Source organism: Strix aluco, chromosome 20 (assembly GCF_031877795.1).
Source record: "Strix aluco isolate bStrAlu1 chromosome 20, bStrAlu1.hap1, whole genome shotgun sequence".
In the NCBI taxonomy this organism is placed as follows: Eukaryota; Metazoa; Chordata; class Aves; order Strigiformes; family Strigidae; genus Strix; species Strix aluco.
Genome location: NC_133950.1, coordinates 6561021 through 6586526, shown reverse-complemented (window position 1 = coordinate 6586526; position 25506 = coordinate 6561021). Strand labels below are relative to the sequence as shown.

The window sequence follows — 25506 nt, the reverse complement described above, 5'->3', positions numbered from 1 at the left end:
TTGCTGCTCGTGTAGGAAGAGATGGATCTTATCTAACTGTTGCTTGTGATAGAAACAACAGGGGAGGGAGCAGAGTCATCCTGCACCCCTGGGGACAGCTGGCTGGAAGCTCCTGGGTCACCAGGGCTCAGCTTCTTGCTGCTACCGAGTGATGGGTTTGGCCTTCAGCACCAAAAATTTTCTGGTACAATATGGCACAAGGGGGAGATGCTCAGTGGCAGGATGGGATGTACACAATGAAGGGCTGTGCACAAACTAGTGGCCTTAATTTAAAAACCCTCCTGGCTTTGTGTGGGGCAGGAGTCCCATGCTGAACTTTGTTAAGGCAGGAGAGGCACAAGCCTCCCCAGGGAGCTGCAGGGCTCTGCAGAAGATAGGGAGGGAGGGAGGACAGGCAGGCTGGAATCACAGAATCATCTAGGATGGAAAAGCCCTTGAAGCTCCTCCAGTCCAACCATGAACCTCACACTGACCGTTATCAACTCCACCAGATCCCTCAGCGCTGGGTCAATCCGACTCTTCAACCCCTCCAGGGATGGGGACTCCCCCCCTGCCCTGGGCAGCCCATTCCAACGCCCAACAACCCCTTCTGCAAAGAAATACTTCCTAAAAGCTACAGAACAGACCCAAACCTCCCATGCACACTCAGTCACATCAAGGCTAGAAAACACAGACCTTAGGACTCTTTATTCTGACCGTTGCCACTTCCTAGGACAGCTATCACCACCAAAGCATGTGGCTAAGTGGTCAGGTAGACATCAGTGCATGCAATCACTTGAATTTCATGGAAATGCCTGGCTCTAGGGACAGAGGAGGACACCATCTCCTGGGCCATACAGCACTTCTCCATTCATGGGCACCACCTGAGCACACAACCTCTTGTAGGCTTACAGCGCTTTTGTCCCATTCCCTCATGGACTCCATGCAAATGCTGAAGTCTCCTGCTCATCACTGGCTCCTCTTACATGCTGTGTGCAACCACAGTGGGGAGAAAGGAGGAAAGGAAAAACAAAGGAAATTAGCCTGTCCCAAAATGGAGCAGAAAGCGGAGTCTGAAACGAGCTGTGCTCCAGGATGCCCTACCTAGTGCCTTCTTTAAGGCTTAATCCCATGGATCATGAAGCTGTCCATCACATCCCCCCAAGGGAGCAGCAGAAGCAGCAGGTACCAAGCACCATCCCAAGGTAGCTCTTAAGTGGAAAGTTTGCCCAGTCATCAGCTGAAACATGTCCATGTCTGTCACAAGATAAAGCTCACTATCACTGACAACTACGTGACACAAACATAATCCAGAGCAAACATCACATTTGCAAGACTGCTACGCACAGATTTTCCCTACCTTGTACTAAATAAAACCCACGTACTTAATTTTGAAGACATGGGGCTGGTGCCTGCAAGTATTCCCCATCACTTTCCAAGGCCCCCAAGTAAGAGCGGTGGGAAATTTTCCAAGGGAACTCTGGGTTGTCCCTGGATTGTTTCTGACCCCCAGAGCAGCTCCTTCACACCAAGCCAGTGGGCAGGCAGAAAGTCTCAAAGGTAAGCATCTTTCTGGTGAGTGTCTTGCATGTTTTATTAGAGTCATATTTCCACTCGTTCATCCAGATAAGTCCAGGATGAGCGATTACAGCCTTCTCCTCTGCCCCATGGCTTCTTCACACTGTTGTGCATGGACAACTTTTAGTTCAGTGTTTTCCAGCCCCCTGGGGTCACCTGCCCACGAACCAGCTCTGGTGTGTGTTGAGTGCGGTGATCTCGATGAACTGGCAGAGACAGGGCACACTGCTGTGCTCCAGATGCCCCCCTGCCGGGGCCCGAGGGAGCTGGCCGGTGACAAGGAGCCGGACGTAGCACCCACTGAAGATCACCAGGAGCTGCTGGGCCATCACCTGGAAAGAGCACAAGAGGTGTCAGAGCAGAGCAACTACCTGCAGGAAGAGTGGATGACGCATTAAATACCATTTTCTCCCTCGTTCAAGGACTGTCCTTGTCTGAAAGAAACAGGACAGGAGCCAATGGCATATATAACTGTTCCAGATCCCCTTCTGGTCAGCAGTGCTGGCACACTGTCCCCATGGGGGAGTGACATGAAATGACCACTCAGTGGTGGGTGACCGAGGAGCCAGGCTGCTCAGGGACCTGCCTGCTCTGTCACTGCCTCCGGGTTCTTGTTTTCGCCTGTAGACAGCCAGAGAGCTTCAATCTGCAGGGATGTCACCTGCACCGAATTTGCTTAGTAACAGCAAGCGGAAAACTGTAAAATAAATCAAAATCATCCCTTTTGAAGCTTCTTGCTGAGCAGGAATGAGGACACATTTGTTGCTCAGCACGGCACAAGTCTTTGAAGGTATGCTCCAAGGAGGAGACAAAGGCTGAGCACGGCCTTGCCTCATCCCCAGCCTGGACACAGGCGCCGGGTCCCTGCATGGACCCTAGGAGAGGTTGTTTTCCAAACCAGGACCCCTGACCACCAGCAAGGAAAAGCCAAATCCATGAATTCCTCAATGATTAAGCACTAGCTGCTCAGTAAGCATTGACTGCTCAGCAGTGTCAGGGCTGGAGAAGGTGTGTGGACCTCCAGGCTTTCAGGTGCTCCTACTGGTGAAAAAGGAGGTGTCCCCATGGCTGGGACGAGTTTTGGAGTTGAGGTGCCTGGGGAGGTCATTCAGCACCTCTGTCCATCAGGAGGGATATTTCTCATTACCTCTGGTGGGCCCTCAGGAACAAGGTGGAGCAGCTCGTTGCATGTCACAGGCTCTTTATTTAGGTTCACTCCACTGGATAAAAGAGGGGACTCTTCACACGACGCCTCCTCCTCCCTCCCCTGGTCGGGCTGAACCACCGCCTCCATAACCACACAGAGCTGGTCCAGGCTGTGCCGCAAGCCCGACTGGAAGAGAAAGAGATTTTGGGGGTCTCCAAAGGCAGGCAGCAGCAGTGTCCTGAGGACAGTCTTTGAAGGGCACAATTTCCTCCTGCACACTTTTCACTGCTGGGAGTTATCATCCCAAGAGTGAAAACCAGCACTGGCCCAGAGCCACGCCCAGCACTTGGAGCTGAGTGTCTTCATCCCACAGCCCTGCTGCCATCAGCTGCCTCTTGTGCCCATAACTGTTCCCCGCACGATGGTCACAGCCTAGCACAGAGAATCTTGTCTTTAAAAACTGTATATCAGCTAATACGTGAACTGCTGTGTTACTGTCCATGCCCCGACCTGCATCTGTCAGTTCATCCAGGGAGATGAACAGCCTTGAGATTTTCAGAGGGTTGTACCCCCTCACCTCTCATCCCACAGGGCAATTCAGTGCAGGAGAGCATGGTGTTTGTGTATTTATACACCAGTGTGGAGGAAAACATTTTCTGAAGGCCAAGAGGACACAATTTTTATACAGTTAACCCAGTGCAGTGTTTACTTATTCCTCAGGCTATCCCATTTATTACAGGAGGACAGCTCAAGGTGTCAGCTATTTCAAGTTGTGACACGTGCTTTCAAAATTTGCCCTTGATTCTTGATGTCTTTCCTTTATTAAAGTTGTACAGTTAATTATCTAGACATGCACATACCAGAGGGCCTAAACAAATTCCTGCTGAATTGGGCACTAACAGATGCAGTTTATCCACCTCCCAGTCTGTCCCACTCTCAGTTCACAGCAGGGGATGCCCAGGAGGACACTCAAACACTCGGTTCTCCTTGCCCACCTCCATCCCACCAAAGCCAGGGTGCAGGGGTGGACCTGAACATGGGCTGTGCCCACAGGCACTTACCTCTCGTGTCCTCTGCATGTCCGTGATGTGGGCTGACAAGGACTGGAGGCAGCGCTCTGGGCTGAAGCGCACAAACCACAGCTGGGACAGGCAGGGTTAAGGAAAGGGTCTTTCCAGGTTTCCCCCTCTTCAGCCCTCTGCCTCCGTGCAGATCGTGGTATGGACCCCACAGGAAGCAGAGCACAGGCAGGGGATGCCCACAGGGTCTTCAGAACACAGGACTCGAATAACACATTGCATGGCTAATTTTAAGCCAAGAGGGTCTGGGCTAAGGCAAAACCTCAAGGTAAAGGGCAAGAGAAGAGGAGTGGCAGGGAAGGAGGACATTGCCCCAGAGGGCAGCCAGTTCTCCTTGCACACCTCCTGCACCCTGGGAGGGTGACAACTGGGATAACCCAGGGCCATTGACCATCATTCATCTTAGTGGCCTTACATCTAAATAAACTGGTGGGTCACATTGACTTAGCTTCCCTAAACCTCTTCCTGCTTTCTTTCCTTTGTTTCTAAGGATTTTTCCCATATATTTTTTACAATATTTACTGTACTTGGTGCTTGCGTGCAGGACAGAGGCACTGTTTGCAAAGAGACTACCAAGAGCAGCGTGTTGGCGATGTGAGTCCTGTTAGCTTCGAGAGCAGCCGTCCCCAGAAGGCAGCCAAAGGTCTGCCTTTGTATATCTGCTCAAGCTGCCATCATCAAGGGGATTCAGGAGTGGTGTAAAAGCTAGAGGGTCGAACCAGATCTGACACTAGAGCACACTGAGAAATTGTAAATCCTTGGGTTGTTTTCTGGTCTCAGGCAGTTCTGGGACATGCAGGTAGAGGTGAAGGTTCCTTGGATTAGTCCTCACTTACTAAGGTGCAAAACTATGCTGGTCTGACCAATGTGTAATTAAGGTTCTTAAGTGTTTTCCCCTCATTCTGCATGACTTCACCCCTGGCCCCTTCTCTGACCCTGGGTTTCAGCCTTGGTTCCCTCTCCATTTCTATTTCATACCTCTCTGCATATATGGGGTGGGGGTGCGGGGATACACACATCCACCAGCAAATCCATCTCTCTCACCTTCCTTTAAGACTTTCATGTTGTCTTAAAACTCTCTTCTTCCCCCTAAATCTTTGTCTAGTCCAGAAAAGGTATCTCTAAAAAGCAGCAAATGAGCCTCCCCCTACCTGGTTTCTTCAACCTGCATTTTTAAAAGGCCATGAAGGTCAGAAGCACTTGGCAGCTACAGACCTGGCTGCCAGGCACACGCCCCATGAAATCAGGTTCTCTAATGTGCCTGGAGGAGGGAACCCAGGGCTACACATCACCCTGAGAGCAGAGGCACTAGGAAATTGTTGGCTTAGTTTGTCTCTGCAAGGCAGAACATGAGCTCCCAGGGACAGGGACTCTGTTTTTCTCTGTGTTGGTGCTTTTATTGCCATAGGCACATTGCTGTCACTCAGCTCATAATTAGAATCATCACAGTCATGTAAGTATAATACACTTTCAGGAATAATTGTCTGCCCAAAGGACTAATCCCACTTCAATCTTTTAGACTCATTATTTCCAATTGCCTTTGGGCATATCTCAATCCCCACTTACAGGAGAAATAGAAATACCCAATCCCTCATGCCATCCAATAGGAGAAAAAACAAATCCTAGGAATCCCACCCACTGGAAATCCTCATGGATCATGATATCAGTAAATACCTCCACATCATTAACCACCCAGGAGGGGTACAAATGACTCCCTACAGAAAGGATACTTGTAGGATGTTGTGTGGCCCATCCAGGGCATCTGTAATCCCCAGTATTAAACCATGCTTGATAAAGATTTCATTGACAGCTGCCAGCCTCACATCTGTATTCATATTTATCTATTAAGGAATGCAGGAAAAGTTAACACACTCTACAACAAAAGTTGGGCCATCTTCCAGCTACAAACTGCAGCTGGATAATCCCAAACCCTGCGTCCCTGAAAGGAAAACAGTGACAAGAGCAGTCCTCAGTCAGACAGGACTGTCACCAGCCATCAGTATTGGCCTAACTACCACTAGCAGATGTCTGTGCAGCCAGAAATCCCACTGAGGATTATTTATTTTTCAGACAAGATGTCTGAAGTGGAATTCACCTCCAGTATCATGTTCTCTCTTCCACCCCCAGCAGTCCCTGGGTGAAGGACTCCTTTCCTGAACCTCTGTGTACCCACACATTTGCCAGGTTTCCCTTTGGAAGAATCATTGCATGGGTGTCATTAGAGGCTTGCTCCAAAATCCATTAAAATCAGTGCAAAGACCCCTCTGGATTTTCAATCAAGCCTCTGCAATGTTATTTTTCAGATCACTCCTTAGAAATTTCCGTACTTCTGTGATTCCTGCAAACAAAAGTTGACAACAACCAAGCAGTGGATGCTGCTAGCTGGTTGCCTCTCATGGTAACATCATCCTCCTGTTTCCTTCTACTGCCCAGTCTACCTCGGTTTTATAATTTTATTGCAAATTCTATGGGTTAGGAGCTGCCTTTTTGTTCTGTACCTCTTGCAAGTTCCAGAGCACCACAGTGACACAAGTAAACAATATCATTACATGGCTGCACACAGCCGAGACTGCAAGGACCGTCGTCAGACGCAGGGCAGGAGCCGGCTCTACCGGTGAGTTCCCGCGGCTTCCCACCAGCCGTGGGAGTGTGAACCATGCTCTGCAGCGGTGGCTTTATCTCCAGCCACAGCTGGCCTCTGAGCCAGCCTGCCATGCTCCAGCACCTACTTTTTAGGCATTATGACACCTAACCTGGCTGTAAAACATCCCTTGCCTGAGCCTGATCTCCGAGCCTGCTGTAAAAATATTCCTTCCTCTCCGGATAATTATGTTCTTCATATGCATCTAGGAGATGACCTGGCTCATCCCGCTTTGGTGGGAGGGAGTCCTGCTCCCCACACACTGTGTGCCTGCACACAAGCAGCCTCCTCTTACCTTCCTCTGGCGGCGATCCATAACCAGTATCACAACGACAGTGACTACTACGGCAGCCAGGGTCACCAGCACGCTGGCCTCCCAGTAGCGTCCAAACGAACACAGCTGGACTGTGGAGTAAATGTTTGTCCAGAGAGACATGTAGAAAACCTATAAAAACCCAGAGAGGCTGATGATACTCACAAAACTATGAAAGTGAGAAAAGTCAAGGGAGGAAGAAAACTACTGATCCCTTCTCCCAGGGTAATACCTTACCATAAATCAAGTCACACAAAATTTTCAGAGGGTGAGAAAGGACAAAAGTTCTTTCCAATAATAAACAGGGGAAAGAAAGGACTAGAAGGACTGCGTGAGCCCTAGTTTATTATAAAAAATGACCAGTCATCAAAGACAGAGAGTGAATTATTAATGATGATTCATACCTAGGAAGGATTTCAACTGAGTTCTTCCATTTAGATAAGAAATGCACTCACTGAGGCATATTGATAATACTTCTAAAAGTCCCTGTATTTAGAAAGCTCCTATGTCAAAGCACTCAAGGTGATGCAGAGACTACTCAATTACAATAATGCTCAAATAGTAGACACTGACACTGGGCTCAAGGACTATGTTAAGGACTGACAAGCTTGGCTTTTGTATAGACAGGCAAAACTGAATTTGTTTGGCCTTTCAGATAGCATGCATTTAGGCAGGAGATTACCTAGAAGCAAATATGACACGTACAGCACAGTGTGTCACAGCATCATCTCACAATAATACAACTCATTCACACTAAACAGGCACCAAAACCCTCAAAACACTGAACAAAAATTCCTACAATATTGTAAGGAGGAGAAGACATGTATAATGGATATCCAAAAAAATAAATGCAACTAAAATGAAGGAGTCAGATTTTATCACACCGTCAGCACATTGCAAAGTATCAGCTTGACAGTAGAAGTTAATGGTTGGGGTCTCTGGAGGAGCTTCTCTCACCAGAAGACAACACGAAAGACTAGACAATCACCTCAGTAACCAAAGTTGACTGGTCCATTGATCTAAATTAACATCAGGACCAGAATATCTACAGATTTTTGAAATCAAGTTTAAAAATAAGTCTGATATAAGTACTACTACCTCAGCAAATGCTGGTTATCCAGCCATGGACAGCTTGCTTCAGTGGCAGTACCAGCAAGGGCTTGGAGAAGGTGCCTAGCCTTCCATCTACAGAAATTCTGTGAACTGGGATCTCCAAAGGAGCCCACTAGAATGTGTGAAAACCAGTATCTCCTCCCCAACCAAACCTGTCCCTCCCTGGGCACACGAACCCCGGGTGTAGGTCTTGATGCATCTCAGCATGCCTATGGCAAGCCTACGAGAGACCCCACTGTCCTTACCACGGCAATGGCTATTTGGAATGCCCTGGAGTTGTAGAACATGTACCGCCTCACTTCAGGCTTCAGGACAGCATCCTGGATTAACCTTCTCCACTGATCCGCTGCCACCTGCTCAGGGAGCAAACAAAAAACTAGAGCCACGCTCCTGTTTCAGGCTCCTAGTCCCATCAGAACCAGCTTGGGCAGCCATCATGGGGCCAGGCTGGCGCTGCAACTGAAAGCTGTGTTCCAGAGCACTGTGCCACAGAGCACACCTCCAGTCTCACCCATACCACTGTCACAGACCAAAAACTTGTGTCTTTGCCTCCTTTGCAGTGAGTAATATCCCTCTGAAAAGTGCAGGGAAAGTCACAACCACCTTTTTATGATGAAGGGCAAGACAAAACAGATTGTCCCAGGGATGCTCCATCCCATCAGAGTGATTTTCAAGCAACTCACTAGAACCAATGTTGAATGGTTTTCTTCACAGAGGTTTAAGTCAAGATCATTAAAGTTGACTTGTAGTCCATAGGGAATAGACTGAAGTTGAACTAAAATAGGCAACTCTCAAAGCAAAAAAAAAAAAAAAAGCTGTCTGTTAAGTGGATGAAAATGCAAATTATGCTAATCCAGCTAGCATTCACTCCTACAGGGCCCCCAGGGGAGATAACACATGAGGAGCTTACCTGAACCCCAAAGGACTTCAGTTTCTCTGCACAAAGCTCCATGTCAAAGGAGGTGGCCGAGCAGTTGTTGTCCATGCTGAGCACCATGAGCACCTGGCCATTGAGGGGTTCTGCAAGAGCCCAAGGGAGTCATGAGCACGGGTTTTTCTCCCAGCAGCTAAGGAGCATGTGACAAAGGCCGAGGAACACAGATCACCCTGACGTGTTTTAAATGGATCCAGAATCCCCCCTTGGACATTTCTAAGAGCATCACAAGGCGCTTTGGAAGCAGCCTGATATCCCCTGTAAGAAAAAAAACTACAAAAAGGGAGGAAAACCCAAACACATTCCAGGAGTGAGCAGTCAGAGATAACATGATGCTCTGATCTCCAGCAGGATTATGTCTTGCCTCACTGATCCCAAACTGAAAGGACGATGGACTCAAGCTGCTCGGTGTTGCTAAGGCTATCTACCTCTTAGAGAGATCCCCCATTGTCTACCCACCCCACCCACCACAAGAAAAAACTTGATCAATCAAATTAAAGTGCTTTCCAATAATCACATTGTTTGGGATGTGGCAGGGCTGCCCTGGAGCATGAGGCCCATACGTCCTCCAGCATCCAGGTCCCTGCTTCAGCAGTGCTGCTGGGCAGCACAGCTCTGCTCAAGGCTCTCAGATTCCCAGTTTCAGCTAGGGCTAGGATCAGAGATGTAATCTAGAGACCCAGGTTGCAGTCAGGAGCCTGGGAAGTGTGAGGACAGTCTGTCCTAGATTTGAGGAGCAGGCTGCTCAGAGCTGAGACAGAGCAGCCTTGGAGTGACACAGGAGAGCTGTGATCTCCAGGCATCCCATCTGGCATTTATCTAGAGTTTACACAAGCTGTGCTACGTCAAGAGGAAGAGATTGGGTCTAAGGAAGTGACTTGTTCAGAGGAGATACTGTTTCGCTGAACTGTTTCACCCAGCTTTCCTTCCCCTTTGCAGATCCGGGGTCAGCCAGGTGTCCCCTGGGGCTGCTCCTGCTGACTCTGCCACTTAGTGCTCTCCCAGACTGCTGTGCCCGCTGACATGCAGCGTGCACTCACCTTTCCCTTCTCTCCCACTTACATCCTCCATCCTCATCACCTCTTCACTGCTCAGGAACAGGAGATGCCAAGTGAAACAAGGCAACTACATTACAATAGGGCATGACTGCATCAAGTCAAAAAGGGAAGAGTGGATGCGTCTGAAACCTTCAGGATAACAACGTCCTGTTGGTTTGATGAGGTTTACCTCCTCCTGACACAGAGCAGTGAAGATGGTGAGTATAAAGCAATAAAAAAAATAAAATGGCCTCAGCCTTGGGCTCAGCTCTCCTGTTCTCCATGACTTTGGTCAAGTTGCTCAGCACAGTCTGGGTGCCAAGCTGAGATACCTGAGGTTTGCAGAGGGGCTCAGCTCCTTGACCTCTGTGGGAGCCTGCTGGAGTGACAAGAGCTGCTTTGCCCCTGCAAAAACTGAGCACTGAGGAGGTGCCATGAACTAAGCAACCAAAAAGGGTGCCCTGCTGAATGGTTCATGGAGGTCTCCGGGAGAACAGCCATTCATGGCACTGCCTTCTGTCTCTGCACAGCACCTCGGGCGGTTTTGGAAGTAGTGCTGCAGAGAGGGAGCAAATTGTTACCAGGGAAGGGAGTCACTTGGAAAGCACAGATCAAATTTCACAAAGATTTCTTGACTTTTGAAGGCCAAGAGAAGACTTCCAGGGTCCTGGTTTTCAGTAGGTGGATGTCCATTCATCCCTATATACCAGGATTTCCAAAAAAGTCAAAGTGTCTCTATCCCCTCCCCAAAATGCTGAAGCATCCATAATGTTTAGTTACAAATGAGATGCTGTTAATGAGCATCTTTGAGAAATCTGTCTTCTGTTATTTTAAGGGCACTGTACTCAATACTGCCTCTCTCCTTATCAACAGCAAGTTGCTCACTTACCTTTCACCCACTGCAGGGATCCTTCCTTTAACTCACTCTTAGAGTAGAGGACAGGGGAGAGCGACCCATTTTTCTCAACTCCACCAGCTTGGCTTTTATGGGCCATGCTGAAGGTGCCTCTCCTTGAGGGACTCTATGTCGTATTGTCAGAAATTCAGCCCTTTGTAGATCTGCCTTATCTTTCACTGCTAAGAAACACCAACTCAGCCCCAAGGCAGCTGGCTTGTTCTCCTCGTTAGGGAGCAGATTGTGAAATCCCCATTCACACTCCCACTGATGACTTCCTCAAGATCCTGCTTTCCATGAGCAAGGAGGCATTTTCTAGCCCTGAAAAGAGGAAAAGAGAATCCCAGATCTTGCAGAGACGGCAAATAAAGGGTAACAGCACAGATCACTTGGGTGTACTCTGCTCTTTGGACCCCGCTCCCTGTGGATGTTATCACCAGGTAGGCATTAGCCAGCCATGAGTGCAGTACACCCAGCCTCACCTTTTGCTGCAATTACCTTTTTTCTTGTTAATAGGTGGAAAAAATATCCTTAAATATTCCTTAAATTATCCTGACATCCTTAAACATTTGTATTTTGTGAACAATTAGTCAAGGAATAGGCAGGATTTCTCCTTGTGAAGCCAAGAGGCTTTTTGGTATTGCTTTCAGTTGGCACTTTCAGAAGAAAGTGGAGCCAGTGTGAATGTCCCTCTCTGGAAGCAATGCACCCCGCTCACTGACGTGGTGGATAACCCCTCACCACACGAAGGAAGCAGTGCAGATAAGGAAGATAAAAAGCATCCACTGAAGGCAGAGGCAAGCAGGAGGTCTCACCCAGCAGCAGCGAAGCCTTTGAGGGTCTCTGCTTTCCTTTCCCCTCTCCTCTCTGCCATGGGCAGTGCCAGAAGCCGATAGGGCACTTCTCCACAGCAGGCACCATGCCCACAGATTTTCCAGGCAAATGCTGCTGACGTAGGTCTCTAACCTACTGCCAGGACCTGTGGGTGGTTATTAAAGCAAATGCTTGGAAGACTGAAGATTACTTTTCAATTATCTTCCACTCAAGTGACTCAGCTCCTTTCACTCTGGCTCTCCAAAACTATCATTTACTTTTTAACCTCTGCTTGGTCCTACTTTTGCACCAGGAACACGAGGGGTCCCTCACAGAGCTCATCCGCTCTCCTTCCAAAGAGGATTGCTTTATTTTTGACCGATGGCTGTTGCTGCAACTACCCCCTTGCACAAAGCCAGGGTAGTCACTGGTTGAAGGGCTGTCAGAAAGGAAATTAAAGCAGGAGAAACAACACAAAAGGTTCTTCTGATTCCAGAAAAAACCTGCAGAGGGCTGGAAATCCACACTTAAAGGAATCAAGCCATGGTAGATGTGGCACAAGAGGTGTGCGGTGTCTGTGTATGTACACGGGGTGGGCACAGCACCCACTCTTCACCAGCACAGGTGAGGAGCAATTCTGCCATACGTTGAGTGCAGCTCCCCAGTGAGATTTCCTTGCAGAGCGTGGGTAGCCATGTGTTACAGAGCACATCTCCCAGCACCAAAAGGTGGATTCAGACAGTGAATTTTCTCACTGCTTTTCCCCTTTTGCCTTCAATCCCTTCAGATTAGCATCAAACAGAAGGGAAAATGAAAAATGAGACAGAAAAGCCCACACAAAACAGCAGCAAAGCAAAGAGTGAAAAACCAGAGGAAACAAAAGGAAAACCTAATTAAAACCTACCACCCTGTTGTTGCTGCTGTCGCGTTAAAATAGAGATGAATCAAGGCACTCTAGATTAGATGTCAAGAATTTTGAGTCTCTGGAGGACAGTCCCCAGGAGACGACAGCGAATGGTGCAGCAGGGTGAGGGCAGCTCAGCCTTCCCCAGCCTGTCGGGGAGCTGCAGGAGGGAAACAGCCTTCCCCAGCCAGGACGAGCCCATCAGCAAAAGCAGCTTTGCTTTTACCTCTTTGTGCAGCACAGTCCTCGTTTGGCTCCATTGCCTTTTACTGCAGAACAACTGCCTATTTTTGGAAATGTGTGTGTCCCCCCCCCGCCCCCCAGATCTTCCCCTGCTGCCTCCTGTGCTAACACGAGGGGCATCCTCTCATCTCCTGCACTCCCCAAGCTCTGCGTCTCGCTACATCTCTTCTTATTCTTTATGCAACACCAGCGTCTCTCTGGTGACTTTGCCTCCTTCAGGCTATGGACCTTCTTTTTAAGACACCTCCAAGCCCCAGCTAAAGAGCAGAGAAACATTCAGCAAGTCCTGCTTCATTTCCAGAGTGGCTGGCAGAGGCTTACCTGGTCCAGCTCACTTCCTGGTCCTGGGGAGACAGTGCAGCTCCCTCCTCCTCCTCCTCGGTGTCCTTTATCTGCTATCGTCCCACTCTGCACTGCCCAGGCGCCACACTGTCCCACCACCAAGCGGGGAGGTCTCTGGTCCCACAGCCCCAACCTGTATTGGGGAAAGTCACTCTCTTCCCTGCATCTCCCGGGGACCACAGACTAACCAGACACAGCTCACCCAAGACAAGAAGCCTTCGCCCCCGCGCTCCCTCTCATTACCCAAAGCTGCAAGCACCAACTTGCAAAATCTCCCTTGTGCATGTGACTTCACCTCTAGGCTGGTTTCAGAAACATGGTTTTAACCCTCTATAGTTCCTCAAAAGTGCTTCCCCACCAAAGGCACAGCCATGGGAGGAGATCCCACCGCAGGAGTTATCCTCACCTTTTACAGGGTGGGGGTCCGGAGCTAGACCCGAACCCTAAAGAATGTGAAGAGCTGAAGAATGGTAAAGACAGAAGGCTGTCCTCCTCCTCCTCGATCACCTGGGTAGGACTCATGAAGTACAAACCTCAAGGTTGCATCAGATTAGTTGCTGTGAATATATTAGTCAAAGCCAAGCATCAGTGACAGGGCTGGAGAAATCAGAAGAGGTGAATGAAGATCTCAAGGCTGAGAACGGGTCACTGTACCTTTAGCAAAAGGTCATGTTAAAGCACAGAGAAACAGGGATAACACGCAGGGTGGGAACTGTAGCCCTCCTCAAAACAGGAGGCTGCGCTGATACGGAGGGTGGGTGCAAATTTCCTCTGCAGCTGCTGGACTCAGATGAAAAGCAGTAGGTCCAAACACACGGTCAGAGAGACTCCCCAGAACAGCTTCACGTGCTGGAGCAGTCACTTGCATTCATGCAGAGGCAACGCTGAGAGACACCACAGGGAAGGAAGACTCATTAGCCTGGGAATCCTGGTTTCACAGCTCATCAAAAGCTAGAGGATCCATGGAGGTTAGGAACAGAGTAAATCAAGTATTTTAGTGACTGTTAGTCTTAGAGAATGGTTAAAAAAAAAAAAAAAAGAAGAAGCAGCAGCTTCATTGCAGTGCCTGTGTACACTTCCTGAAGAAAATGCCGTTCTACTCTGAGAGGGGTGAATTTCTGCAGCTCTGCTTTCTCCAAACATTGCTGAGCAATGCGTTCATTACATCACGTGGCTACATGGGCAACAGAACCGACTTCAAAGCTGCTTACCCACATGGGATCTTGTTACACTGGAAACTGGCAACTCGCATAGTAACATCATCCAGGTATTGAGAAAAATCAGATAAACCTCCTTGCTGTTGTCACTAGCTCAAGGCCCAGCTCAAGTCCCCACCCAAGATAGGGCCATGCAAAGCTTTAGGTTCTTTTGCAAATGTTCCTCATCAAAAGCTTTGGCTTCATTTCTTCCTCTTCTTGCCCACGCAAAGATCCTGACAGGGAGAATATAACGACCAAAGCCCTTAGAAAGAACCCTGTCAGCTCACTGCAAAAAAAATGCCCTAGGCAAAACTCTGTGGGGGCAATAAACTTGAAAGCAACATTCATAATTACCTGCAGCGCACAGACCGTACACCTCTTGTTTAGCAAGACGTGCGTGCATGGGCTGTTCTTGGCATCAACACCTCACCCCATCAGCACAAGCAGAAAAATCCTGCTCATTTGGGAGGGGTGTTGGAGAAAAGAAAAAAAAAAAAAAAAAAAAGAAAAAAAAAAGAAAAAACTCAAAAAAGAAAAAAACAAATAAAAAAAAGAAAAAAAAAGCTAATTCCAAGTTTACAGCAATCCCAGTTTGGCTGCTCTGAAGCAGCAAAAAAGGCCATACACAATTCAAACTTTACAAAATTTTAGACTGACAGGCTTTCTCTCTGAAGGTTTTCAAAGCATTTGTTTCATGCCTATCTGAGGAACCAAGGAGGAAGTTCCACAGCAGCTTAAACCAACCTAAAAGGAAGACAAGGTTTTCCAGCTGTTTTTCTAGATAGTTTTCCACCCAACCACCTCCCTGAGCTTGCAGCTCTGGCTCAAAGGAGATAATGGGTCTGCAGGATGGTTAGAAGGAGTCAAGGCGTCCTGGCCCGACTCTGACTTCAGCAGTCATCAAGCTGCGTGCTCAGAAATCTTTGTCAGGTGTTAGTTTTTTGATCATCTCATTTGGGGCATAATTTTGATGCTTTTGTTAGGCAAATGAGATCCTACCAGGTATCTTCTCAATCCGAGCGGGTATCCTGTAGCCACAGGTCCCCCAGAATAGTCTATAAAATATTCTAAGATTAATATATTCCAATAAACAACACATTTTAGATTCTAGCTGCTATTGTATTTGCATATATGTCTTTTAATCTGGGCTTTTGAAATGCAAAGATGTAACATTCCTATCCCACCTATTAATGGCCCTACCAAAACTTTAGCATTAGAAATCTACCTCTCTTAAAGCCAAGAGGGAGAACTGTAATTAACAGCAAATACAAAGTCAATCAGTTTTCTAGAAAGGAATTTGGAGAGAGTCAGGCAAAGGCTCACAAGAAGCAGGGAACTATTTGACTGTAAACCTGAGAGAGGATGCTGGCAGGATCCCAACACAAACTGGAGGTGCTTCTGTTTCGCAGAGTCCAGCTGAAACTGGCCCTGTTTAAAAATGAAGGTCTGCAAATAAAAGTCTTCCGAAAACTGAAATGAGAATGAATGAAATAAGAATGAATGAAAATGCAGACTTCTCCGCTCCAGCAAGCATTCTGTCAGCTGTACGTTCAGCCTGTGCTGGCTGGCAAGGGATTCGGGGATTTGTTTTATACAAACCAGAGTTAAGGCAGCTTGGGGTATCTGTGTCTACAAGCCCACTGGTAGCTGCGAGGCAGCGCGTCCTGACTTAGGTTAACCCACCGCAGAGCTGGGCGCAGTCTCCCTCTCTCACTTCACTTGCTCTTTGCTTGTTTTCTGCTTCCCGGTCTTAACTCTGCTAATTAAGTGATGGGACACGAAGGGATGCTTTCACCCTACTATCAAATGAGACCTTACCCTTCTCTCCAGCGTGACTGAAACCAGCTGCCAGGGCCAGCAGTTATTAGGGGACAAAACGCCAGGACATGGGGACAGCAGCCTCCGCAGCTACCCACCCCACAGCCCCTCAACATACCTGCTAAAAAGCGCTTCTAGATGAAATCCTTCCCATTTCAAATGAAGCTAATTACTTCTTCTAGCCTCAGCGAATCTGGTGAAAGATTAAACGTCTGTCTGCTTTGAAACAACCTCTAATTTATTTCAAGACCTCTACTCTCCGCTGTCGTAGAGTCTCTAGACTAAATAATCCCTTACCTCCCCACCATCATCGCTCTGAGCCGCATTTCCCAAACCTCCCCGGGCCATTCGATGCTCTATTCAAAGAGCAATTTATTTTCATCTCTTTCAAAGCTTAGTGTCCAAACAGGACACAGAGACCTCACCACATCCATGAGCATAAAAACTCTCTCTTTCTCACCTCCATCTTACATAGGACACTTGTATCAATATGCCGTACTGTGGTGACTTCATCTCAAAACCAAAACATTTCCTGAATCTGGGGGAGTTCACCCTCATTTTCACAGTTTCTGCAGTGCTGTACAGCTGGTTATTGATTACTTGGGTTTTCTGTATTTGATTTCACCTTTCTTCGTTCAGCACTACACTTCTCTTCGGGGAGTCTCATGCTATTGGTTTCAGATCATTTCTCCCATTTATCAAGATCATTTTGAATTGTAATTCAGTCCTCTGTACTGTTTGTATCTCTTCCCAGCTTGGTGCCCTGGACATATTATAACTGTACTACCTATTCCATCATGCTGCATTAATGAATATATTACAGGGAACCTGATTCCAGGAAAAACAAAACAATCTGCCATTTAAAGTGCTTTCCAGACTGAGAGTAACCACCGATAGCTCCTGTCCTCAGGGATAACCTCATCCTCTATCACATTCTTAATATAATTTCTGAGATCACTCTTCACTATTTCAAACCCCACTGCTTTAAATACTGAGATGTCTTTAGTCTGCTTTTTCCTATTCTGACTCCTAAAACCACATTCTCTCTATATTTACTACATGGTTTAATAAACATTTTTGCAGTATTTGAAAGGCTGGTAACACCTCACTGTTACTCCTGCTTTATTTGCCATGGTCTGCACCTGACTGCAGTTTCTCCCTGGTAGTCTTGTTTGTGGCTGTGCACGCTGCAGCCAACACGGGCAGATCTCATCTTCTTTTGATGAAACTGCATTTTCAGTGGATAACTGTTCCATCTTTTTTTTTTTTTTCTCTCCCCAGTAAGTCTTAATTAGGAGAACAAAGTTGTTGAAAGCCTTGTCTTGCCCTTCTTCTCTTCCTGCACACAAAGTCTTCTTTCACAGACTCTGGGTTGGGTTTTTTTTGTCAAACAGCTCAGCAAAGCTGACAGATTGACAGTCATTAAATACAAAAACTTTATTTCACAATATCCCTAAATTACATGTTTCAAATGAAAAATGACACTTGCTTAAGGCATAAAGTGTGGTTCTTGTTTTTTTTCCCTACTTCTGCCTTTTTCCTGTGAAGACTTAAAGTATTATTCTTTTTATTATGGTAATGCAAAAACCTCTTTCTTGCATCTCAAATTAAAAAAGGGAAAGCTAGCTATGTACCTTGGATAATGATTCAGCTATTGATCCAGCAGATGCTTTATTAGATTATTTTGAGACAGCCGAATGTAATTTAATACCTATTTATTTTCTATTCCTATGCCAGTCCAAGATACAATCTTTTCTGCATGAAATTAGTACTTTCTCCTTTCAACCTCAAAGAAAGATTACACTGTCCTACTTTCTTGGATTAGTTTAGGGAACTTTTTCAACAAAGCATTGATCTTGAGATTTCTTGATAGTCTTTTAATACTTCGAAGCCAAAACCTCAGGTGGGCTCAGTGGGTTCTAGGCTCATCCTTCTCACTATGTGTTAATGCAAGAACTAGCGGTGTCAGACAAAAGGGAAAGAGAATCCACATCAGGAAAATAGAGACAGAGAGGAAAAATGAGGAGGTTTCATACAGGCAGAGAGAAGGAAGACGAATGGCATTCTTTTTATATAGTTATCTGGAACCTACAGAAGGCACTGCGTGATGGCTCACCAGAACAGCAAGAGAGCACAGGAGTTATTTAGGTCAGTCAGAATTAGGGTGTGCTTTTATAAGACTAAGCCCAGCTACTTTATGTGCAGCTATTGCTGGGACACACCATCTTGCTGTCTACATCTCCCATGAGCTCCCTCACAGGCCAGAAACTGCAAACTTCTCTGTAGGGCCACTTACTGCCAGCTAATTCTGCTTGCTCCAGGATCACATGGGCACCAGTGCAGGAGAAAAAGGCAGGGGCCGAAAGATGTGGATGGGAGGTGGAGGGGAAGAGGGAGTGCCAGCAGCTTGGTGGGCTCATATCTAGCATTAAAAAAACCTCCAACTTTATTAAAGATCATCAGGAATCGTGTAGGGACCTCACAAAGAAGAATGAGAAATTTGAGGCTGTTGAATTTGGACTTACTGGAATAATTTGAACGATTAATTTTTGTTACCATCTAGCAGCAGCCTGTCACTGAAAGGCAGAGCAAGGAATGGCTCGTTGGCCTTCAGCAGTAGCCACAACACTGGGAAAATTTAGGGTCCTCTCTCATGGTTCTGAAATCTGCCCAAATCAATCTGATAAAGCCCTGGCAGGTAAAATTGCTCCCCTGTTAATGAATGCTCTCTCAAACTCCCGGACTCCAGATACGGGGTTGTGGGCGATTTCCCTCCTTTATTTCTGTTTGGACCTGGGAAAGGAAGGGAAAAGCGTAGGGGGATCTTTAGAGGGGAAAATTACTTTCTCTGAAACAAACAAACAAAATTACAAGTTAAATATCACCCAAAATGCTCCTATAAAAATAATTAAATGATGATTGTTCCTATGTCACAGGAGGGGTCATGAACCTCCCCTGCCATTCCTCACCGCCCGAATGAATCGTCCAGCCCTTTGCCTGCTTTCAGCAGCCCCTGCTGTGATCACCCAGGCTGCGAGTGGCTGGGAAGGGACCTCCCTGCCACCACCTCACCCACCACATTTCTTCCCTCCTGTTCATTACTAGACCTTCCTCTCATGTTTTTGGATTTAACTGTAACAAATACACAGGGGATCAAACGCATACTGGCTCTGAACTGACTGAAAAATACCAAGCATCATTAGACAGGGCAGAGGTGGTGGACCTGAGCAGGATTGGGGGCTTTGATTTCCCCTCTGCCTCCCCTCCCAGAGGGATGCTGAGCTCTCTAACTCCTTGCTTAAACAGGCAGCAGCGAGGAGGAGACGCCGACCTTCAGCCAAACAGCACGAGCCAAGCAGGGAGCAAGCTCTGTCAACACAGATGCACCTTAAAAATTGAACTCTGGCTTCAATCAGCACAAACACGTGTCCTGATTGTACCTCCTACTGCCCGTTAAGCCACCCAGATGACACTCAGTCTGGTGCTAATAAGCCATTTGTCCATCTGGTGCTTGTACAAACATGCCTTCTCAATGGTATTTCAAAAGTGACAAGTGTTAACTCTATAAATATGTCTGAAAAGAAATTCCACAAAAATCAACTCTAAACTGTTGTTGCTGAACACGGATGTGACGGGAGCCAAACTGCACTGTGTAAATCCTAATGTGCCTGTGCTGATCCCAAGAAAGTGCTTATCTGCAAACGGTTTTCACTGGGAGAAGCCGCTCACTTGACATCGCACGAACAAGACACAAGTGCTGAGCACTTCCTGCCTCCATACAGCGCCAGGACTCTGACTACCCAGCAGTCGGCTGGTATTTCCAGGGATAAGAACTCAAATTAAGGGAATCAGACAGCAAAATACGTGCCCAAAGCAGCTTCTGGTCCTTTCTGTAGTACAAGAGCAAGCTACAGCTCATATACACGGGGCCACATCTGCGAGGGATCACGGAGGAAGAGCAGCAACAGGGAGGATTCAGAGACAGATTTGTACTAGCAGCTGGGGTAGGTTTTACTAATCAAACTTACTGCAGAAAGTCTAGAAAAATCAGATTTCAGAGGCAAGAAGTTGCGTGTCCAAATCCTACTCTGCCAGTAGAAAATTGTTCCCTGCAGAGCATTTTTCTGGCACATCCTGGCTGAGGCACAAAGATAGCAGTAGGTCTCCCCTTCCCAGAGCATCACAGTGTAAGATGAGAGAATCTCATTTTAAAACAAAATATCTACACCGCAAACAAAGCCAGCCTTCCTGGAGAGCAGCAATTGGAAATACTTGTTTCTGTGCAAACAGAGTCTGGTAATTCTGAGCTGTTAAGTTTCAGGGAAATATTACAGAAAATTTATATTCTTGCGACACATTGTTCTAAAGGGAGCATCTTCACACCACCTTTTGCCAAGAGGAAATAATCAGGGAAGGGTTTTTCCTTTTCTCCTGCGTCTTACTATTCTGTAGAACAAGGATGGAAAGTCTCATTAACAAAGGGAAACTTATGAACCAACATGAGAAAGTGGGGCACGCGCTGTATTTTTTTCTGGACAGAGTAGCAATGTTTTACTGATAAACAAACAGGATGAAATTGCTAATTACAGCCCGGAGCTAGGAGGACTTTTATGAGGAGTATCACGCTGGAGTCTGAGCACCTGTTCTCAACAGGAAGACATGTTTCATCTCCAAAGGACAGACTCAAATTAGCATGGCTGCAACCTTTTATGAGGCCATAGCACCTCTCCAGTCATTAGACCAGACTGATTAAAACTGCTTTGATCCTGTTCTTTTGCACTGACCTGGCTTTCTCCCCAGCCTGGCACTTTTGACTTTGCAGGAGGCTTTTGTTTCAATTTTACAACCCATTTAATAGCTTGAATTCCTAAATGAGATCCTTTCAGAACTACGGTACAGTATCATAAAATATTACAACAGGCGACACCATAGTAGTCTACTCGAATTTCAATTGCCCTGCGTGACCACAGGCAGATATTCGTGCCTTTGTTACAAGTTTCATCCATCCTGCTTTCCTCCCTCCCAGCCACAACTAAACCCTACAGGCCTGGGAGGCTGTTCAACGCCAGGCTGAGGGTCTGCGGAAATACAGGATGTTCAGTCTGAGGAACAGCATCGGTGAGGTTTCTTGCCTAGATCCTGACTGTGTGACTCTAGGGTCTGATCAGGTACGTGTTCATCAAGGTCTCTTTTCTGCAAAAAAAGCTTTAAATGGAACTCAACAAAAAAGCAAAGCTACATTTAATATTCTGCTGGTGAGAGAGGGAAAGGAAGAAACCACTGAAACATGAAACCTCTTGATGTATTTGTGCGTAAAGAGCCAGAAAGCGATGCACAGACAACCCCAACACACTTATTTCACGCTGTTCCTGCATACAGAGGGATGCTGCAGGATACAGGACGACCTTAGTATAAACAAGTGACCAGTACTTGACTAAAGGAAGGATAATTACTGCACAGGACTTGGCTATCAAACTATTCTAGTGAACTGGCAACATTTTATTTCCCCTAATGGCCACAAGAACATTAGTTCCTGAAGGTTTTTGGAATGATCTGTCAGGTAAGGCATCAGACTGGAGCCAAGAGTAGCTCTGTAATGGGCTTTTAACTTACCTGCTGCGACCTTCAGACATTTGCTGTATCCCTTTCTTTTATCAATACTTGATACTCATTCTTCAGAGTCGACTCCCATGCAACACAGTGAGACCTGCCAGCACTCTCAGAACAAGTTAGCAGGAACAACAGGACTGACCAGAGACTTTGGAATTAAATAACTGTTTTTACTTTCAAGTGTCATAGTGCCAGACTCGGAACTCAAGCTAACAGAATATACAGATATTCAATACAGAAAACTCAAGCACCTGAAAATTATCAGTCAGCACTGTACAGCCAGAGAATTCTTCTTAGAGGTTTAACCCCTGTACAAAGGTTAACAACACACTGAAAAATGCATTTTGGTGAACAAGAATACAGTTACATATGCTCTCCATTTAAACCTGGCCAGCATCTCTCTCTCCTATCTGCTTCGCAGAGGAAAGCCTCTCACTGAATGCTATCCAGATAAAAAGGGAGCGTTAACGTGCCAACTTGAGTATATATTTAATAACTTAGCATAGATTTGAGACATGGCCATTTCATGTTTGAATAAGCTCTGAATCCGTGTCAAGAGAGACACTAACAGAACTCCAACAAGATACTGATGACCTACAACTCACTGAAATAATTTAACACATTTACAAGAACAGTTAAGATATGGCTAAGAGCTGTACGTTCCACCTGAAGCTCAGACATTACTACCAGCATTTCCAGTATGCTTATTCCTTCCTCCACTACTACCCATTGATGCGGTAATTCACATGGATTTCAGGTTTGATGTCGCACACTAGTGACAACAGCTGGGAGAGGACCACCTCGCGGTTCTTCTGGAAGTTCTGCTGGATTACGCTCATCTTTTCCTGGGTCTCTTTCTCAACTTCAGTGGTGCAGCTGCCGTGAGATCCAAGCGCCTACAAACAGCAAAGGAAAGAGAAAGCTCACATGTGAGCAGTCGGACAAAGAAAACGCTACACCTAGCTCAGCATTTTGTCATTCTGGACTGTCTCAGTGCGTCTCAACCGTTAATCTTTGCTGAGGGAATAACTGTGCTTAAAAAAAAAAATACTGTTGGATTCTCTGCTCTGATTTCCCACTAAGGTTGCTTAAGTCTGTACTTCATCCACAACCCATGACTTCTATCATCTTTTATCCATTATCTATCAGTTTAGAGCACGAGCTTCTAAAGAATGCCTGAAGCAAAGATCCTGCTGTACTGGCAACTGGAACCGGGAACCCCTGGCCAGTACTGTAAGTGTGAGAAGCGTAGGTAGTGTAAGAAAAGTAACACCCATGATTTAGTTCAAGCACGGTCTTCACATCATCCCATTGCTTCTACCCTTAGAGAATCTTCATAAAAATTTCTGCCTTCCTAACAGAACTGTGGGCCACGTGATATGCAGAGTAAGGAGTCTCGCACAGCTTACAGTGCCCTTCTTGTCCCATAAGCAAGGGCAGAGAGCAAATTCCCATTATAAGTGGGGGGGGGAAAAAAGACACAGAAAAAGAAATGCTCAAAGAGACCAGCACCCTGGCACTCAAAGAGCTTCTCGCTCTGGAGAAGGATAAATAAAACAAAACCAGCTGACAGGCAGTGAGGTCCACTTTACTAGTGTGGAACTGCCTGTTATCATATGCCTAGTGAACCAAGCTAACAAGCAACTGTAAAAAATTAATCTTGACCTACTGACATGAAGGCTATTATGCAGGAGAACAGTGGAGGCAGTGTTGTGCTAACCAGAAGATGGACAGAGGGGAGGGTTGCCAGGTCATTTTCTGAAGATTTCAGGACTGACAGGGGCACACGGGCAATGGAAACAACCCTGGCTGGTGAAGGGCCTCAGTTCTGTGCCTTTTGGGAATTCCTCCTCTTGTTCAGAAGGAAAGGAAAACACACCGTTTGGGACACAGCAGGCACCACTGTTAAGCAGAATGAATACAAGCCTTACAACTGCTCCAGCAAGAGAGTAGCATCTACGAGGCAAGCGGTCTCTACCACGTTAGCATTGTAGAAACCAGCTTCTCACAGGAGGAACGAGCTTGGGTCTTTTTTTGTCACTGCTGCATACAGCAGGGCTGGGGAGGCTGCCACTCGTCAGGCCACCAGCTCATTACGCTAATTCACTGCCAGTCAATAGTTCTGGCTGGTGAGATGCAACACACCGTGTTCTGATTCACTTCCACTGGTTTTTCCGTGACACGTGGCTGTGCATCAGAGGAAGGCAGTTAGGGAAGTGCTGCTCCAGCAATGCGTTCCACCCCGAGGGCTGCTCTCTGGGCACGCAATCCCAAACACAAGGTTAAGGGAAGGCAGGGAACAGTGAATGATCTAGAAAACAAACCGCTGCTTCCTTGGCTTTGAACTCCTTCTCCCTCTGCAGGCGGTACTGCTCAATCTCTGCCTGGGCCTCTTCTTTTGCCTGCTTCAGCCTCCGATTCTTTCCTGTTTCCAAAGAACATACCAAATGAAATGAAAGAGAGAAAGCATTGAAGTGCATTTCCCCACACCTCTCCACCTGATGCATAACAATCACTACAGCGTCGCAGCAGCTCCTTCTGTAGGAGGCAACAGCAGGGCACCACACACCCTCACAGCCCCTCCAGCTCTGCGGTGTTAGCCAGCCTCGGGAGCACGAGGTCACCCCGTGGGCCACCAAACCATCACCAAGCTCACCATGCCATGAGCCCCCACCAGCAAGAGCTGGAGAAGTCCTCTGAGCCAGTGGATGCATCAGACAACCTGCAGGTCTGGCCTTGCTCATGTGAGCATGCAACCTCTCAGAGTGATCCCAAAGAGCGCAGCAAAAAAACCACTTAAGTTCTAGTTTTGTCTCAGGCCAGTTGTGCAACTGATCGAAAAACTGCCTACTGCATCAGCTTCCCCTCTTGGACCTTCCACTACACCCTCCCCTCCAAGGTTACCATTGTCAGAGTGAGCCTCAACAATCTACTTCTCAAAAAACTGTCAGAGGGTAGAATTGCAACACAGTGCAGCTTCATTAAAATAAAATAAAAAAAATTGTAAAGTGGGAATCCTTGCAACCAGAATCTCTCTCACTTAACAGGTAAAGCTAAACTAGGCTCCCCAAGAGTAGCTGCCCCAGCTCTACAAAACGTCTAATCACCAACGTGAAAATACACTGTTTTCATTCAGGAAAAAAAAAAAAATTAAAAGTAGGAAAGATGCAGCTAAGCTCAAGCATCCCCCAAATGAAGAGCCCGCTGCCACAAAGGACAGGCTTTTGACGGTGGTCTCCTCCCAGGCCGCAGCCCCCCTGGGCCAGGAGCCCCCGAGCCCCTCCCAGACCCGCGCTGGCCTCTCCCAGCACTGACACGCAGGCTCCCCGCTGCTGCCGAGGTGCGCCCGGCTTCGCTTCCGAGACCCTCTCACCGGAGAGAGGCTTCCGGAGGGGCAGAGCAAGGCCCCGAGCAGCCTTTGGCCTCACTCTTCCCCGCGCTCCCCGAGCAAGGGGGACTCTGCACCCCCCTGCTCCCCGGGGCACCCCCGCCGGCACAGCGGCCCGCAGACACCGCTCCCCCGCCCCCTGCGCTGCCCAGCGGCCTCGGCGGCCCCACGGCCTCCGGCCTTTCTCCCACCGACCGCGCTCCCGCCCTCCCCCGCGGCGGCCGGGCCTGAGAGGCCTGAGGCGGCCGCACCAGGCCAGGCTGGGCCGGACCGGGCCCTTCCACCGCCGCCTCAGGCCCCCGCGGCGGGGCTGGGCCGGCCGGGCCGTACTCACGCTTGCGGGCCTCGGCCACCTTCTCGGCGGCGCGTTTCTCGGCCTGCAGCAGCTGCTGGATGCCCTGCGACTGGCTGGCCATGGCGGCGGCCCCTTCCCCTTCCCTTCCCTCCCTGCCCTGGCGCCGCCGACGTCACTG

At 47.6% G+C, this 25506-nt stretch overlaps 2 protein-coding genes across 15 annotated transcripts; both read right to left on the bottom strand.

Annotated features, from left to right (window-relative positions):
* Nucleotides 1–685: 685 nt before the first annotated feature.
* TMEM268 (transmembrane protein 268) lies at nt 686–21723 on the bottom strand. Of its 14 annotated transcripts, none has more exons than XM_074846685.1 (11): nt 21649–21723; nt 13673–16228; nt 12998–13575; nt 10711–11037; nt 8761–8870; nt 8096–8203; nt 6720–6869; nt 5514–5624; nt 3766–3846; nt 2705–2890; nt 686–1889 (listed from the first exon to the last, which is right to left on the bottom strand). In XM_074846685.1, exons 4-11 carry the CDS (start codon nt 10814–10816, stop codon nt 1710–1712), a joined length of 1032 nt encoding a protein of 343 aa, XP_074702786.1. In that variant the 5' UTR covers nt 10817–11037; nt 12998–13575; nt 13673–16228; nt 21649–21723; the 3' UTR covers nt 686–1709. The 14 variants fall into 14 exon arrangements, with proteins under 14 accessions (XP_074702786.1, XP_074702793.1, XP_074702783.1 ...); XM_074846692.1 differs by having other exon boundaries at nt 13673–15687; nt 21649–21722; XM_074846682.1 differs by having other exon boundaries at nt 12998–13151; nt 13425–13575; nt 13673–21696.
* Nucleotides 21724–21794: 71 nt separating this feature from the next.
* Nucleotides 21795–25493, bottom strand: ATP6V1G1 (ATPase H+ transporting V1 subunit G1). Its single transcript, XM_074846697.1, has 3 exons — nt 25368–25493; nt 23970–24070; nt 21795–22541 (listed from the first exon to the last, which is right to left on the bottom strand). Exons 1-3 carry the CDS (start codon nt 25447–25449, stop codon nt 22368–22370), a joined length of 357 nt encoding a protein of 118 aa, XP_074702798.1. The 5' UTR covers nt 25450–25493; the 3' UTR covers nt 21795–22367.
* Nucleotides 25494–25506: the final 13 nt, after the last annotated feature.